Source organism: Mobula birostris, chromosome 5 (assembly GCF_030028105.1).
Source record: "Mobula birostris isolate sMobBir1 chromosome 5, sMobBir1.hap1, whole genome shotgun sequence".
NCBI classification, from domain to species: Eukaryota; Metazoa; Chordata; class Chondrichthyes; order Myliobatiformes; family Myliobatidae; genus Mobula; species Mobula birostris.
This window is the reverse complement of record NC_092374.1, coordinates 205,121,499-205,139,372: the sequence shown is the minus strand read 5'-3', so window position 1 is coordinate 205,139,372 and position 17,874 is coordinate 205,121,499. Positions and strand designations below refer to the sequence as shown.

The following is a 17,874-nucleotide window of genomic DNA, read 5'->3' as shown; positions in this document are numbered from 1 at the left end:
TCTGTCTGGCTTCTCGATCCTCATTGTGCCTGGTTGGTGGAGAACACAGTGTCACCCGGTGAGACTGCGTGTACCGGTGTGGGGAGAGGGTGGGATTTTCCCGTCGTCTCAGGGGGAGAAGAGCGGAGTGTCGGGAGTGGTTCACTGGTTCTCGGGCGATGTGGGGAGAAGCTTTCCCGGTATCTGGGAGATTACAGAGTGCTCTACATGTGTACAGGGGCAGGGGGCACAGAGCATAACAGTAGAGAAACGCCCTTCTGCCCCTCGCTGAGCTGTTATTCTGCACCCGGACCCTAGCCCTCCACCCTCGCAACTTCACTTAAATCACCACCCCACAGCAACTGCTTGTTCCACATTCGCACTAGCCGATGAGTCAAGCAGTTCCCCTTAAAGGTTTCATGCTTAACCCATAACCTACTCAGTGGAAAACGCCTGCTTGCATTTACTCTGTCAATACCCCTCATCAATTCTCCCGTGCTCCAGGCAATAAAGTTCTAAGCCATTGTACCCCACTGGTCAGTGTGCTAACCCTGCTGGCTCGGCATATGTATAGGGTTGATGAGGGCTCTCCTGCATTGCAATGAGGATTATAAGACTTCCTTGCTGCCCCTGTGCAACGTGATCCCTTGTTTAAATTTAGTTCACTCAGATTTTGTGCTTTATAGGGCTGAACCCCAGTTTCGACAGCTGGGGTAACAGGCCCTTCTGGTCCATTGCCACCCATTACCACCTGTATGACTTCTGAATGTCACAGGAGGAATGTACATACTCCTTCCAGACAGCGTCGGAATTGAACCTGGGTCGCTGTTATGCTACCTGCCACTACGTGTGATCCGTGACCTGTGTGCTTCTGAAGCCTCTCATTCCTGCCGGTGCACCGGGCCTCCTGCCAGATTCTCCCACAATATTCCTTCTCTTTTAGGAGAGGTGTTATGAACACACACCCATGGTTTCATTCACTGTGTACAAACTGCACGGGGTCGATGTCCGGCTGTGTTTACACTCCAGTACGTCGGCTGCTAAATAAGGACAGGATGATAGGACACCACCTGGCCCACAGTGTCTGCACAACGAAGGGGTGGGTTGTCCACACAGTAGTTAATGCAACTGCATTAAAGTGCTGACAATCATCAGTCAGGGTTTGATTCCTGCTGCTGACAGCGAGGAGTTCATACGTTCTCCCTGTGACCATGTGGGTTTTCTCCAGGTGCTCTGGTTTCCTCCCACATTCTACAGGTCAAGGTTGGGGTTAGTGAGGTATGAGCGTGCTATGTTAACACTGGAAAGGTGGTAACATTTGTGGGCCGCCCCCAGCACATCCTTGGACTGTGTCCGCTGTCAACACTAAACCACACGTATCACTGTGTGTTTTGATGTACACATGAAAAAATCTTTAATTGTTCACTTCCTCTTATCTTAGCTCCCTCTAGACATCATTTTCCCATCAGAGTTTATTCTACTTCCCTCTCAGTCACCATTTTGTTGACTGTGACACTTTCACATTGACACCACTCCCTCTGCTGTTATGAATGACCCTCTCTCTTCCTCTGTGGTTTTAAGCACTGATGTTAAACAATTCTGTCCGTCACTCATCCCTGCAACACCTGATGGATCTGCTCTGCACCTTTACCATCGTTTGTAGGGCAGGGCGTGGAAGAGGCTCAATGTGGCGTGGCAGAAGGGAATTGAAGGGCGATAGGGAGGAAAGGTTTAAACTTACCTTGGAGGAGGTTAAAACATCGTGTGCCAAAGTGCCTGTACTGTGCTGTACTATGTTCGATAGAAACCGATATTATTCCTGCACTTTGAACTTGCTGGCTCTGGAGAGGTGCAAAGGCCAGTGAAGAGATACCAATTAGAATAGACATTCTAACTTCCCCATTCCGACATGTCAGTCCGTGGCCTTCCCTACTGCCAAGAGGAAGTCACTCTGGAGGAGATGCACATATTCCATCTGAGTAGCCTCCAGCTGGGTGGCATCAATTTCTCCAGCTTTCAATACTTTATACCCTCTCCCTTATCTCTTCGATTCTTCCCTCCTTGCCTCTTCTCACCTGCCTATCACCTCTCCCTGGTTCCCTCCACCTTCCCTTTCTCCCAAGGTCCACTCTCCTCTCCTATCAGATTCCTTCTTCCGCCCTTTACCTCTTCCCCAATTCTTACTCCATCCCCCCCAGCTGGCTTCCAGCTTGTACCCTTACCTCTCCTCCATGTTCTTATTCTAGCACTTTCCCCCTCCCTTTCCAGTCCTGAAGAAGGGTCTTGACCTGAAACATCGACTGTTTATTCATTTCCGTACATACTGCCTGACCTGCTGAGTTCCCCCAGCACTTTGGAGGCATTAGCTTCAAAACCAGCATGGTTTAGGTTCAACACTGGGTGAAATCTGTGGAGAGAAATGTCCTGCACCTGAAAGTCTTAAATCTGTTTGTTTCTGCAAAATATTGCCCAAGCTCACTCATTCAGCCCATCACTGATGCTCCACCATTCGAATGTGGCTGATTTAAAGATGAGCTTTGTTGGTCATGTACATTGAAATACACAGGGAAATGTGTTGTTTGTGTCAACGACCAGACTGAGCTGGGGCAGCACAGATATGTCACCATGCGAAAGAGCATGCCCAGAACTTACCAACCTGTACGTCCTTTGGAATATCGGAGGAAACCAGAGCACCCGGAGGAAACCTCAGCAGAGAATGTATAAACCCCTTACTGACAGCGGTGGAAATTGAACCTGCATCGCTGGCAATGTAATCGCGTCACGCTAACATGTGCCAGCCACGTATATCGAAACATTAAAACCGGCAGTGAAATATATCAAGCAACACACATCAAAGTTGCTGGTGAACACAGCAGGCCGGGCAGCATCTCTAGGAAGAAGTACAATCGACGTTTCGGGCCGAGACCCTTCGTCAGGACTAACTGAAAGGAAGAGCTAGTAAGAGATTTGAAAGCGGGAGGGGGAGGCGGAGATCCAAAATGATAGGAGAAGACAGGAGGGGGAGGGATGGAGCCAAGAGCTGGACAGTTGATTGGCAAAAGGGATATGAGAGGATCATGGGACAGGAGGCCCAGGGAGAAGGAAAAGGGGGAGGGGGGAAACCAGAGGATGGGCAAAGGGTATAGTGAGAGGGACAGAGGCAGAAAAAGAATGTGTGTATATAAATAAATAACGGATGGGGAACGAGGCGGGGGAGGTGGGGCATTAGCGGGAGTTTGAGAAGTCAATGTTCATGCCATCAGGTTGGAGGCTACACACGTTCTTTTTCTCTTCTCCTTTTTCTCCCTCTGTCCCTCTGACTATACCCCTTGCCCATCCTCTGTTCCCCCACCCTTTGTCTTTCCCCCTGGACCTCCTGTCCCATGATCCTCTCATATCCCTTTTGCCAATCACCTGTCCAGCTCTTGGCTCCGTCCCTCCCCCTCCTGTCTTCTCCTATCATTTTGGATCTCCCCCTCCCCGTCCCACTTTCAAATCTCTTACTAACTCTTCTTTCAGTTAATCCTGACGAAGGGTCACGGCCCTTCGAAATGTCAACTGTACCTCTTCCTAGAGATGCTGCCTGGCCTGCTGCGTTCACCAGCAACTTTGATGTGTGTTGCTTGAAATTCCAGCATCTACAGATTTCCTGGTGTTTGAGTGAAATATATCGTTTGCATCCGTGCCCAACACAATGCAAGAGCATGTTAAGGATGGCCAGAGTGTCATTACACTTCTACTGCCAACATAGCGTGCCCCTAACTCTCTGACCCTGCCAGTACCTCTTTGGAATGTGGGAGGTGACCCACGTGGACATGGGGAGAATGTACAAAGTCCTTACAGTCAGCAGGGGCAATAAAAGCCCAATCGGTGATTAGCAGCACCATAAAGCATTGTACTAAGTGCAACACTAGCATTCGGCCCCTCTCAACCCCATTCTGCTGCCTTCTCCCCATAGCCATGACTAATTGAAACCGCTGTAAGTATACCTCATGACTTGGTCTCCACTGTCATCTGTAGCAATGAATTCCACAGATTCACCACCCACTGGCTAAAAAAACTCTTCCCCTTCCCTGTTCTAAGCATTTTCCCAATGCCTACTGCCTTTATTTCAGAATCCAGTACAGTAGTTTTGTTCTCAGCGATGGCAGATACAAGGAGAGGAAGGATGAGGCTGGGTCACTGGGGTCACCACGGCAGTGCAGCGGACTTCGTGACACTATTATTGCTCAGGGCATTCCAGAGTTTGGAGTTCAATTCCAGCGCCCTCTGTAAGGAGTCTCTATCTCTTCCACGTGGAATGCGTGAACTTCCCCCGGTTTCTTCCCACCATACCAGGTAAGTTAATTGGCCTTTGTAAGTTGTCCTGTGGTTAGTTTAGGGTTAATTGGGTTTGTTTGGGGGGGTGCTGGGAAGGCGTGGCTGGAGGGGGCCTTCTTTGGACAATGTTGAATGTCGCCACTGACTGACCACTCAGACCTCTCCGAGGTACAGAATCCTAAAGATACATTGCCCCTCAGTGAAGGAACGTCGACTCAGACCACGAGAGGCCTGCGTCAGGCATTTTCATGCCTTACAAGGAGCAGATTGGAAGTCTGTGTGGGGCACCACTCCTCGCACAGACAATGTGTGGTTAAGTGCCTTGCTCAAGGGCACAAACATGCTGCCACAGCTGAGGCTCGAACTAGCGACCTTGAGATAACTAGACGACCACCTTAACCACTTGGCCATGTGCCCGACACGTGAAGGAAGGTCTCACCTTATTCCGGGCCATACCACACATTCAGAGGCCCTGTCCCACCGGCACCGGATACAATTCTGTTTCGACTCTGTCCAAACCCCTTGTGATTGTAAACAACACTACTTTCCACTCTCGAAGGAGAGCAGCCCCCAGCATCACCAGCCACTCTGGTGGGACAGACGTGGGCCTTCCCCTAGATTAAACTGCAGTGTAGCACCGACATTTAAAAGAGAAACAAGAATTCGGCAAAAAAGCACAAAGTAATCTTTCTTTCCCCTGCACAGAAAGAATACATGATTGTCTTGGCTACAGAACTGAGATAAAGACTGAATGTAACACACACAAATTGCTGGTGGAACTCAGCAGGTCAGGCAGCATCTATGGAGAGGAATAAACAGTCAAGGCCTTGACCCTTGTCATGCCATTTGCTCTCCATGATGGGCAGAACCGCCTTGCTGGCCATTGGATATCACTGCTGATCTCATACAATGTTTGCTGGGGGCGTGGAGGGATATAAACATATTAAATAGTATCTCGAGCCATCCCTGAGATAGGATTCTACATTGTAGGACAGGTGGTGACCACTCTATCTTGGTTCTGTGTAGTCAGTCTCATCGCTCGGCTCTTTACCCATAGCACTCGGCAGTTATTTCCCCCTTCAGATCCCCGGTGAACCCCCCACAATTCTCCAAAGCACTTGTCTGCAGTTGATCCATAAACACAGAGGCTGGAAATCCAGAACAACACACACAAAAAGCTGGAGGAACTCAGCAGGCCAGGCAGCATCTATGGAGGAGAATAAACAGTCGCTGCTTCTGGCCAAGATTCTTCATCAGGACTGGAAAGGAAGGGGGAAGAAGATGAGGGGATGAGGGGAAGGAAGACAATCTGGCAGGTGATAGAGACCAGATGAGGGGAAATGAAGTAAGGTGACAGGTGTTGGCGCGTGGCCAAGTGGTTAGGGCGTCGGTCTAGTGATCTGAAGGTCGCGAGTTCGAGCCTCAGCTGAGGCAGCGTGTTGTGTCCTTGAGCAAGGTACTTAACCACACATCGCTCCTGCACCTTTATAGCCTGGCGGCGGCAGTTGATACAGTGTAGGCAAGACAGGTAAAGGGCTGAAGGAGGAATCTGATAGGAGAGGAGAGTGGCCATGGGAGAAAGGGAAGGATGAGGGGAACCTGGGAGAAGTGATAGGCAGGTGAAGGGAAGAAAAGGGCTGAGAGGGGAACCAGAATAGGGAATGGAGAAAGAACGGAAAAGGAACGGGAGCAAGGCAGAAAACCCTGGAGGAACTGAAATATCGACAGTTAATTTTCCCCCACAGAGACTTCTCATCAGGACCGCGCACCATGCTGCCTGACCTGCTAAGCGCTTGGGTGTCGGACCAGCGTTGAAAATGGACATCAGGTTTTACCTCTAATATGAGGCACAGCACAGTCGGGCTGTCAACCTCAGTTTCCCAATGAGCAGAGACAACTGCGGGGGTGAGGGAATGGAAAACTGGGGTGTCATGAGCTTGTCCGGACCAATCTGAGGCAGCTCACTCGCTCTTGGTCCCCACCAGACAGTCAGCCTCTCACCTGTGGCTCCAAGCCGCTGTTTGCATGCGACTGCGGCTACACCCCGGGACACTGCTTCGACAGGAGGGCTGAATCAGGTGAGGGTAGCCGGCAGGTCTGACGCCCCGGTGAGAGAGGGACATCCCTGTCCTCGCGTGTGAAGTCAGCTCCAGGAGTCTGAGTGAACCAGGCCAACGATGAGACCCAATGGCCGGGAAGGCGGCTCTGCAAAGCTCCGCGGAGAGCAGAGGGCAGGAGAAGGCACAGAAAAGTCATGGACATCCACTGCAAACAAGCAAAACCCCAGTTGTTACACTACTCGTACCCCTGGACCTGGATTTCTGGGGTCGAGAGAGTGGAAATACCCCAGTGCAAGGCCTTTTCAACGTTGTTGGATCTGATGGACCACCGACCATCAGTTGGGACAGATCCGAGGAGACGTGGATCCATCGGCTGGTCTTGGCTCTGGGCCGTTTGAAGTTCTACGTGTTGGAAGATTCTAACGGTGGTCCTCCCGGCGCCCGGTTCGGAGGAGGAGCTGAGGAGCAGGACGCTGCAGATCAGAAGGCGAATCTTACAGTGTAGGTGGCTTGGTGCCCGTTGTCCCAAGCGTAGAGCAGCTTGTCTGCCGGGTTGTAGTCCACCTGAGTCAGGAGAGAGTGCACACTTCGCATCCTTAGCCCTGGGTTCGACTCAAAGCCCGTGTAGGTGTCAAACGCGTAGGTGATTGTGCCTTCCGCCTGCCCCTGCAGGTCCATGACGTACAAGACACCGCATATCAGGAAGGAGTTCCCGTAGGAAGCCCGTGTGACCTGGGTTCTCCAGGTGGTCTCCTTCCTCGTGGTCAGGTCGATGGCGTCCAGGCGGCTGAGGACGAGGACCTCCTCGGGGAGGTAGCCGTAGTCGTTGGAGAAGTACGTGACCCAAAGGCCGCCCTCATCCACGGTGAAATCCACCTCGGAGTAGCCCTTCCAACCGGCCGGAGTGGTCAGCTCATCCAGCGAACACCAGCTGGCGGCCGCCCGCTTCCGCAGGTCGTAGCGGATGATGTTGCGCGTGTACGCCTTGTGGTAGTAGAAGGAGCCGTTGTAAACGGCGTGGCCTGTCCCCATCCAGCTGTACGGGAGCTTGTAGGTGTGGAGCCGGCGACCTGCAACAAGAGGACGGCACGGCGGTGACCAGGACATCAAAACCTCAGCCCCAGCCCATCCCTCCCGCTCTGTCCCGGTGACACCCACCACCCAGCGACCGACCGACTTTCTGACACCGCACGGAACAGGCCCCTCGAGCCCAACGAGCCGCACCATCCAGCAGCCCAGCGAGTTATATATAGACCATAAGACAAAGGAGCAGAAGTAGGCCATTTGGCCCATCGAGTCTGCTCCACCATTTTATCATGAGCTGATCCATCCTCCCTTTCAATCCCACTCCCCCGCCTTCTCACCATAACCTTTGATGCCCTGGCTACTCAGATACCTATCAATCTCTGCCTTAAATACACCCAATGACTTGGCCTCCACTGCTGCCAATGGCAACAAATTCCACAGATTCACCACCCTCTGGCTAAAAAAATTTCTTCGCATTTCTGTTCTGAATGGTCGCCATTCAATCCTTAAGTCATGCCCTCTCGTACTAGACTCCCCCATCATGGGAAACAACTTTGCCACATCCACCCTGTCCATGCCTTTCAACATTCGAAATGTTTCTATGAGGCCCCCCCACCGATTCTTCGAAACTCCAAGGAATACAGTCCAAGAGCAGACAAACGTTCCTCATATGTAAACCCTCTCATTCCCAGAATCATTCTAGTAAATCTTCTCTGTACCCTCTCCAACGTCAGCATATCCTTTCTTAAATAAGGAGACCAAAACTGCCCACAGTACTCCAAGTGAGGTCTCACCAGCGCCTTATAGAGCCTCAACATCACATCCCTGCTCCTATACTCTATTCCTCTAGAAATGAATGCCAACATTGCATTCGCCTTCTTCACTACTGACTCAACCTGGAGGTTAACTTTAAGGGTATCCTGTACGAGGACTCCCAAGTCCCATTGCATCTCAGAACTTTGAATTCTCTCCCCATTTAAATAATAGTCTGCCCACTTACTTCTTCTGCCAAAGTGCATAACCATACACTTTCCAACACTGTATTTCATTTGCCACTTCTTTGCCCATTCTTCCAATCTATCCAAGTCTCTCTGCAGACTCTCTGTTTCCTCAACACTACCGGCCCCTCCACCTATCTTCGTATTGTATGCAAACTTAGCCACAAAGCCATCTATTCCATAATCCAAATCATTGATGTACAATGTAAAAAGAAGCGGCCCCAACACTGATCCCTGTGGAACACCACTGGTAACTGGCAGCCAACCAGAATAGGATCCCTTTATTCCCACTCTCTGTTTCCTGCCAATCAGCCAACGCTCTATCCACGTATGTAACTTTCCCGTTAAGTCCATGGGCTCTTATCTTGTTAAGTAGCCTCATGTGTTGCACCTTGTCAAAGGCCTTCTGAAAATCCAAATATACAACATCCATTGCATCTCCCTTGTCTAGCATACTTGTAATTTCCTCAAAAAATTGTAATAGGTTTGTCAGGCAGGATTTTCCTTTAAGGAATCCATGCTGGGTTTGGCCTATCTTGTCATATGCCTCCAGGCACTCTGTAACCTCATCCTTGACAATCGACTCCAACAACTTCCCAACCACGGATGTCAAGCTAACAGGTCTATAATTTCCTTCTTGCTTCCTTGCCCCCTTCTTAAATAGCAATCTTCCAGTCCTCCCAAACCATTGTTATTGAACTGAGCCTAACTGCAGGACAGTTTACGATGGCCAGTTACCCTCCCGACTGGTACGCCTTTGGACTGTGGGTAGACCCGGAGAAAATCCACGCATTCTGCAGGGAGAATGTCCGGGATTAAGCTCTGAACCCCAACGGCCGAGCTGTAATAACGTTGCACTGACCGCTACACTTTGCAGCCCCTGTGATCACCGACCGGGGTTCAATACCCACCGCTGTCTACGTTCCCCCCTGACCGCATGGGTTTCCTGCGTCCATCCAGAGGCGTAGGGGTCAGAGGAGTAACTCGTGAGTGTGCTATGTTGACGCTGAGTTGTTGGTGACAGTTGCACGTCCGATCATTGCGAGCTGCCCCCAGCACCTCCTCGGACTGTGTTGGCCGTTGACACAGACGGCACATTTCACTCACAAACAAGAGAAGATCTGCAGATGCTGGAAATTCAAGCAACACACAGAAAATGCTGGAAGAGCTCAGCCGGCCGGGCACCATCCATGGACACGAATGCGGTCATCCTCTCAGGTCGAGAGCCTTCAGCAGGGCAGGAGAAAAAGATGAGGAGTCAGAATTAGAAGGTAGGGGGAGGGGAGGAAGAAACACAAGGTGAAAGGTGAAACCAGGAGTGGGGAGGGGTGAAGTAAAGAGCTGGGAAGTTGATTGATGAAAGAGATACAGGGCTGGAGAAGGGGGAATCTGACCTACCATCCCACCAGCCTCCGTGTCCAGCAGATAATTCTGCATAACATTTGCCACCTCCAGCGGGATCCCGCCATTTTCCCAATGAGGCCACACTCAGGTTGGAGGAACAACACCTTATATTCCATCTGGGTAGCCTCCAACCTGATGGCATCAACATCGATTTCTCAAACTTATGGTAATGCCCCCACCCCTTCTCTATTCCCCCCCCATTTCTCTCCCTCATCTCATCTCCTTACCTGCCCATCGTCTCCCTCTGATGCTCCTCCCTCTTTTCTTTCTTCCATGACCTTCTGTCCCCTCTTATTAGATTTCTCATCTCCAGCCGTGTATCTCTTTCACTAATCAACTTCCCAGCTCTTTACTTCACCCCCCCCCCGCCCTTGGGTTTCACCTATCACCGTGTGTTTCTCCCTCCCCTCCACCCTCACCCTCCAACTCATCTTTTTCTCCAGTCCTGCCGAAGGGCTTCGGCCCGAAGCATCGACTGTACGCTTTCCCTTAGACGCTGCCTGGCCTGCTGAGTTCCTCCAGCACTCTGCGTGTGTCGCTGACACTTCACCACACGTTCCAATGTTTCAAAGCACATCCCACACGTAGAGTAATCTTTTATCTTCATAACTTTCGCAGGCTGCCCTTGTCTGCCCCCACCACCCTGCTGGCAGGGAGCTCCACAACAAGGTGACTCCTTGGACGAGTTGGGTTTTCTGCACAATGCCCCTTTCTCTTCCTCTCACCACCCAAATGCCGCAGGGAGCAGCAGTCGATTTACCCTCCCTGGTTTGGAGAACTTGTTATTGGCCGTATCTGCATGCTGCTGGACAACCCTGCTCCTTCACTGTCTCCAACTAATTGAGAGTCCTACCCTGCTGTAAGTCTGGCCAGCCTTTCCGGTTCCCTGTCAACTGAGGCAGATGAGAAGTGCGTTGGGATAATAAATCGTTGGATTTCTCAGGCCTAGAGGGCTAGGAAGGCTCACAAACTGAGTATATTCATACAACAGTACAGTGATTTTGAGCCAACCCTTTAGCCTCCTCTAAGATCAATCTAACCCTTCCCTCCCATATAGCCCTCCATTTTTGTTTTATCCATTTACTCATCTAAGAGTCTCTTTAATGTTCCTAATGTATCTGTCTGTACCACCTCTCCTGGAAACACAGTCCACACACTCACCACTCTCTGTGTTTAAAAAAAATACCTCTAACACCCCCCATACTTTCCCCCAATCACCTTAAAATTATTAGCCATTTCCGCCCAGGGAAAAAAGTTTGTCTATCCACTCGATCTGTGTTTACCTGGTATTATGTTTCACAACTTTATCAAGTCAATGCATTCCCACCAACAGTATGAGCCCATGTTCCCTTTCTCCCATGGTCCACTCTCCCCTCCTACCAGATTCCTTCTTCTTCAGCCCTTTGCCTCTTCCACCTATCACCTCCCAGCTTCTTACTTCATTCCCCCCCTGCACCTCACCCACCAGGCTTCACCTATCACCTTCAAGCTATCGTCCTTCCCCACCCCCATCCACCTTATTCTGGAATCTTCCCTCTTCCTTTCCAGTCCTGATGACGGGTCTCAGCCCGAAATATCAACTGTTTATTCCTCTCCACCTGACCTGGTGAGTTTCTCCAGCATTTCATGTGTGTATAGCATTACCCCCTCCCCGACCCCACTCCCCTGTACTTTTCTGTGAACACCTCCAAATTACGCCATTTCTGTCCTGAGAAAAAAAGAGAGCACGTGAGATCTTTAGCTATGAAGTAGATCAAAGCATATGGATTTAGTGCAGGAACATAGGATTGAGGTAAACGAGCCACGATCCTGTTGAATGGGGAAGCAGACGTCAGGGACCGTGTTGCCTGCCTTCTGCCTCCATTTCTCATGTCCTTTGGACATTCGCTGCACTCCACACATGGTCCACCTGATAGCAGATGGGAGTAGAGCTGTGATGGACTGAATGGCCTCCCACTTTCAGTCAGAGAGGTAGAGATGTCAAGCTGAAGTTTATTTAACTGACTGTACACGTAGACAACCAAACACAACAACGTTCATCCAGACACAGCACATAAAACATAATATCACCATAAATAAATTCAGCACACATGTAGTGTGCAGCGCAGGGAAACAGTAAGCAGCTCGTTGTCCCAGTGACGAGACCTCGTAAAGTCACAGGCTGAGGGAAGAAGCTGTCACCCAGTCTGACAGTCCGAATCCTGATGCTCCTGTACCTCCTTCCTGATGGTAGTGGGTCAGAGACATGGTGAAATGGGTGGTCGGCATCCTCAACAACGTTTCAGGCTCTTCATCCACAATACTCCCGGTAGGTGTCACAAATAGGGGAAGGGAGACACTGGTGATCTTCCGGGTTGTATTGACTATCCTCTGTGGGGCCCCGCAGTCCGGTGCCTTGCAGCTTCTGTACGTACCACACAATGATGCAGCCAGCGACGTGTAATTCAGATGTACATCAAGACAAGCCGTGAAATGCACGAACAGCTGGCACACGCAAGGATGTGCTGGGGGCCGCCTGCAAGTGTCACAACACGTTCCTGCTCCAGCATAGCACGTTCAGAACTAACTGAGCCACACTCTGATTCTGTGATAAGAGGAAAACATCACACAGGGTTGTAAAGAAGGCTTTTGGCATCCTGGCATTCGTAAATCAAAGTATTGAGTATAGGAGTGGGGATGTTATGGGGAGGTTGCATAAGACATTGGTGAGGCCAAATTTGGAGTATTGTGTACAGTTCTGGTCACCTAACTATAGGAAGGATATCAGTAAGATTGAAAGAGTGCAGAGAAGATTTACTAGGATGTTGCCGAGTCTTCAGGAGTTGAGTTACAGGGAAAGATTGAATAGGTTAGGACTTTATTCCTTGGAGAGTAGAAGAATGAGGGGATATTTTGATAGAGGTTTACAAAATTATGAGGGGTATAGACAGAGTAAATGTGAATAGGCTCTTTCCACTAGATTAGGAGAGATAAATATGAGAGGACGTGGCTTTAGGGTGAAAGGGAAAGGTTTAGGGGGAACTTCTTCACTCAGAGAGTGGTGGGAGTGCGGAATGAGCTGCCATCTGACGAGGTAAATGTGGGTTCACTCTTATGTTTTAAGAATAAATTGGATAAATACACGGATGGGAGAGGTCTGGAGGGTTATGGACTGGGTGCAGGTCAACGGGATGAGCATAATAAAGTTTCAGCACAGACTAGAAGGGCTGAATGGCCTGTTTTCTGTGCTGTAGTGTTCTATGGTTCTACCAGGGCACTTTATTCAGTTGCTCCTGTACCTAATGAAGTGGTCACTGACTGTATGTTTGTGGTCTTCCGCTGCTGTAGCCCATCCTCTTCAAGGTTTGACCTGTTGCATGTTCAAAGATGCTCTTCTGCACACCACAGTTGTAATGTGTGGTTATTTGAGTTACTGTCGCCTTCCTGTCAGCTTGAACCAGTCTGGCCATTCTCCTCTGACCTCTCTCATTAACAAGGTGTTTCCACCCACAGAACTGCTGCTCACTGGATGTTTTCTGTAGTTCACACCACTCTCTGTAAACTCTAGAGACTGTTATCTGTGAAAATCCCAGAAGATCAGCGGTTTCTGAGATACTCAAACCACCCCATCTGGCACCAATAACCATTCCACGGTCAAAGTCACTGAGATCACATTTCTTCCCCATTCTGATGTTTGACCTGAACAACAATTGAACCTCTTGACCATGTCTGCATGCTTTTCTGCACTGAGCTGCTGCCACATGATTGGCTGATCAGATATTTGCATTAACGAGCAGGGGCACAGATGTTCCTAATAAACTGTATGTTCACAGTCTGGTCTTGGAAACTCCCCCACCCCCACCCCTCCAGGAGTTATCTGTCACTGATGGCTAAACTCTGGACCTTTCTTGTAGCCGTTGTAGTTTACAGCTGGTCCAACCGCGATTCTAGTCAGTGCTCGGCCCCTTCAGTGGTGGCAGTGGTCATGGTGGTACACGTCAGGGGTGCGTGCCCAGAGGTGGTCCTGTTGGGGACTCAGATTCATTTACGTAGCACATGTACATTGAAACGTACAGGGAAATACACCGACTAGGTTAACAAAGATGTGTGTGGGCCACACATTACGGCAGCGGTCCCCAACCACTGGGCCGCGGACCAGTACCAGGCCGCAAAGCATGTGCTACCGGGCCGCAAGGAAACGATATGAGTCAGCTGCACCTTTCTTCATTCCCTGTCATGCACTGTTGAACTTGAACATAGGGTTGCCAACTGTCTTGTATTAGCCCGGACATCCCATATATTGGGCTAAATTGGTTTGTCCCATACGGGACCACCCTTGTCCCGTATTTCCCCTGCTAAGGTACAGCGTTCCTATGAAACCTTTCGTGCCGAAATGGCGTGAAGCAAAGAAGCAATTACCATTAATTTATATGGGAAAAATTTTTGAGTGTTCCCACACCCAAAAAATAACCTAACAAATCATACCAAATAACGCATAAAACTGAAAATAAATAACACTAACATATAGTGAAAGCAGGAATGATAGGATAAATACACAGCCTATATAAAGTAGAAATAATGTATGTACAGTATAGTCAGGAAGATGAAGGCAAAACCGATTGTGGGGGAAAATATCGGCATGGACGCGCATGCACACATCACATGCGCACGTCACGCATGCGCACACAGGTGCCCGTGCAAGGCTTCATGGTCATGGTAGTCTTTCCTGGGGTAAAGTGTCCCGGGATTTGACTGCTGCTTTTGTCCCATATTTGGGAGTGAGAAAGTTGGCAACCCTAACTGTAAAAGACATGTTGAGGTGAGTTTAACCCTACTTGAACACCCCCCCACCCCCGGTCGGCCGGTCCGCAAGAATATTGTCAATATTAAACCGGTCCGCAGTGCAAAAAGGGTTGGGGATCCCTGCTCTATGGCACCAACACAGCATGCCCACCATGTATGGGGCAAAGCTTACCCAGTTTGAAATGCTCCAGGGTGCGAAACTCTGTCAGTGTGGTCCCGAAGAAATAGTTGGCGATGTAGATTCGCTCCTGGTTGACGATCGGATCTTTCATCCAGGCTCCTTGCGCCCGACCGTAGCTATTGTGGATCGTGGGGCTGCCAATCATCACTGGCGTTCCGACACAGCCATCTTCTTGGACTAGAACCCAGAGAGAGAGAGAGGGAGACAGTGTTCAGGTGAACTTGATCTCTTCCAGGTGCTGCGTTTTGGGAGACAAACCAAGGTGGGACTTCCACGGTGAATGGTAGGGCACTGAGGAGTGCGGTAGAACAGAGGGATCAGGGATCCATAATCCCTTCAAAGTGCTGTCTCAGGTAGATAGTGTCCTAAGGGGACCTTCTGGCAGATTGCCCTTCAAAAATGAAAGTGTTGAGCACAGGAGATGAGTTGTTATGTTGAAGTTGTATAAAATGTTGGTAAGGCTAGATCTGGAGTATTGTGTGCAGTTTTTGGTCACAGGAAAGATGCAAATAAGTTTGAAAGAGTACAGAGAAAATTTGCAAAGTGTTGCAGGGACTTGAGGACCTGAGATACAGAGAAAGGCTGAACTTTATTCCCTGGAGCATAGGAGAATGAGGGGAGGTTTGGCAGAGGTGTACAAAATTATGGAGGGTATGATTAGGATGAATGCAAGAAGGATTTTTCCACTAAAGTTGGACAAGACTAGAACTAGAGGTCATAGGTTAAGGGTGGAAGGTGAAATGCTTAAGGGGAACATGAGGAGCAACTTCTTCACTCAGAGGGTGGTGAGAGTGTGGAACGAGCTGCCGGCGGAGGTGGTGGATTGTGGGTCGATTGCAATATTTAAGAGAGGTTTGGACAAGTACGTGGATGGAAGGGGTACAGAGGGCTCTGGTCCAAGTGTGGGTCAGTAGGACTAGGCAGAATAACAGTTCAGCATGAACTAGATGGGCTGAAAGGCCTATTTCTGCATCTATGACTCAGTTTTGAGTCCAGTTCTTTGGAATGATCAGTGAGGACAGAGCAGGGAGCAGTGGCTGCCATTTCCCTGAGCTCTCACGGTGAAGGATCGGTTCAAAGCTCCATTTATTATCAAAGCATGTATCCAATATACAACTCAGAAATTTGTCTTCTCCAGATAGCCACGAAACAACGACAGAACATGAAAATCGTTCAGAGGGAAGCATCAGACCCACACCCCTCCATACAATGGCATCCCAATCCTCAACCCCCCAATCCCCACCTCCCCACAAAACAAAACAAGAACATCAACCTCCAAAAACACGGCCCCTCCCCTACACAAACTGCTGAGGCATCAACCCCAAGCGCCATGCTCTCGCACAACATAGACTTACTGGTGTTCTTGTTATTGCCGGGTGGTCTCCCAAGCACAGCCTCCGGGGTGGAAACTGCTGTCCGATCAGCGGCAGGATGAGATCCCATCGTGGGCTGCGGGTCGGACCCTTGTTTATGGACAGTGCCCTCCGTGGGCTCGCCGTTCAGAAACGACAGATGGATCTGATTCGCTTTGTCTGTGTCCTGCAAAAGACCAGAACTCCTGTAGAACAGCAAGGTGCCCGAAGGCTGATTTATACTTGTGCGTCAAAGGTACGGTGTAGCAATGTACCCTACGCTGTACTGTACGCCAACCCTACGCCGTAGCCTAATGCACACCTCTCCCAAAATGTAACTACGCGTCGCGGCAACGCAGAGCGAACAACTGTGATCGGTCCGCTTGGTAGCATCGCATTTCCTCCTACGCTGCAATAGCTTCCCATTGGGCGACTGAAGGGCAGGGAAGGAACTCTGGCTGCAATGCTTTCCATAAAGCTTTACAGACCTCCGAGATTATGGAGGACCCTGTGCTTGACGCCAGTTTGTAGCTAGCTGCTACAGCCTGTTAACTTCCATTGAAGCTAAAACTCGAATGGTGATTGCCGGTCTCTGAGTATACTGTGTGTACACGGATGCGATATAAATGTTTGGAGACGATGAACCAAATTGTCAAATCTACCTGCCGACATCCGAAAATGTTTGAAATGCAATTTCTCGTCCATGTCTCTCAGTGGCCGGACAAGCACAGAAAATTCACCTTCCTTCAGTTTCAGTTGTCATTGTTTGAAGTTTGAGTTTCTTCGTGTTGAGTTTCAACACAAAGAAACTCAACACAGTGGCATAGAAACCCCACTGCCAACTAGTGTTTTGGTGGTGAACTGCAAAGAGACGCAGACACACCAACGCACAAGTATAAATGCTCACAACGGCGTAGGCCAAGGCACACGCTGGTACACACAAGTATAAATCAGCCTTAACGGTGGCGTTGCAATGGAGAAAGTGTTTTCAGCAGCACGAGGCTGAGAGTGTCAGATGGTGATGCAGAGGTGTACAGGAGTGAAATAGATCAGCTCGCTGAGTGGTATCAAAACAACACCAAGGAATTGACTGTAGACTTCAAGAAGAGGAAGTCGAGGGAACACACTCCAGTCCTCATCGAGGGATCAGCAGTGGAAAGGGTGAGCAGTTTCACGTTCCTGGGTGTCAACGTCTCTAAAGATCTGTCCTGGCCCCAACATATTGATGCAAATACAAAGACAGACACAACAGCAGCTACACTTCACTAGGGGTTGGAGGAAACTTGGGATGACACCAAAGAATGTTGCAAGTTTCCACAGATGTACTGTGGAGAGCATTCTAACTGTCTGATAGGGGGCTAGGGGGCACTGCACTGGATCAGAAATAAGCTGCAGGAAGTTGTAAACTCAGCCGGCTCCATCACGGGCTCTAACCTCCCCAGTTAGCAGGGCACCTTCAAAGGGCGATGTCTCAGAAAGGCAACGTCCATTATTAAGGATGCTCACCAGTCAGGCCAGGCCCTCTTCTCATTGCTACCACCAGGGAGGAGATACAGAAACCTGATTTATTTAACTCATACATATATCTTTTACTGTAATTTATAGTTTTTATGTATTGCAATGTACTGCTACTGCAAAACAACAAATTTCACGGCACTTGCCGGTGATATTAAACCCGATTCTGATTCTGAATCAGGAGGGTAAGTGAAGGATGTGAACGGCCCACACCTTCCAACGATGAAATTAAGTAAAATCTGGTTGGAACTTATGGA

The 17,874-nt window shown here is 49.6% G+C and overlaps 1 protein-coding gene across 1 annotated transcript in view; it reads right to left on the bottom strand.

The window, feature by feature from the left end:
- Positions 1-6,839: 6,839 nt before the first annotated feature.
- Positions 6,840-17,874, bottom strand: part of LOC140197454 (olfactomedin-like protein 2A) — a 42,078-nt gene continuing 31,043 nt past the window's right edge. Inside the window, exons 5-7 of the mRNA XM_072257412.1 lie at positions 16,106-16,289; positions 14,742-14,927; positions 6,840-7,429 (exon numbers count right to left, since the gene is read on the bottom strand). Of these exons, the coding sequence (XP_072113513.1) occupies positions 6,840-7,429; positions 14,742-14,927; positions 16,106-16,289 (960 nt within the window). The remainder of the gene's footprint in view (positions 7,430-14,741; positions 14,928-16,105; positions 16,290-17,874) is intronic.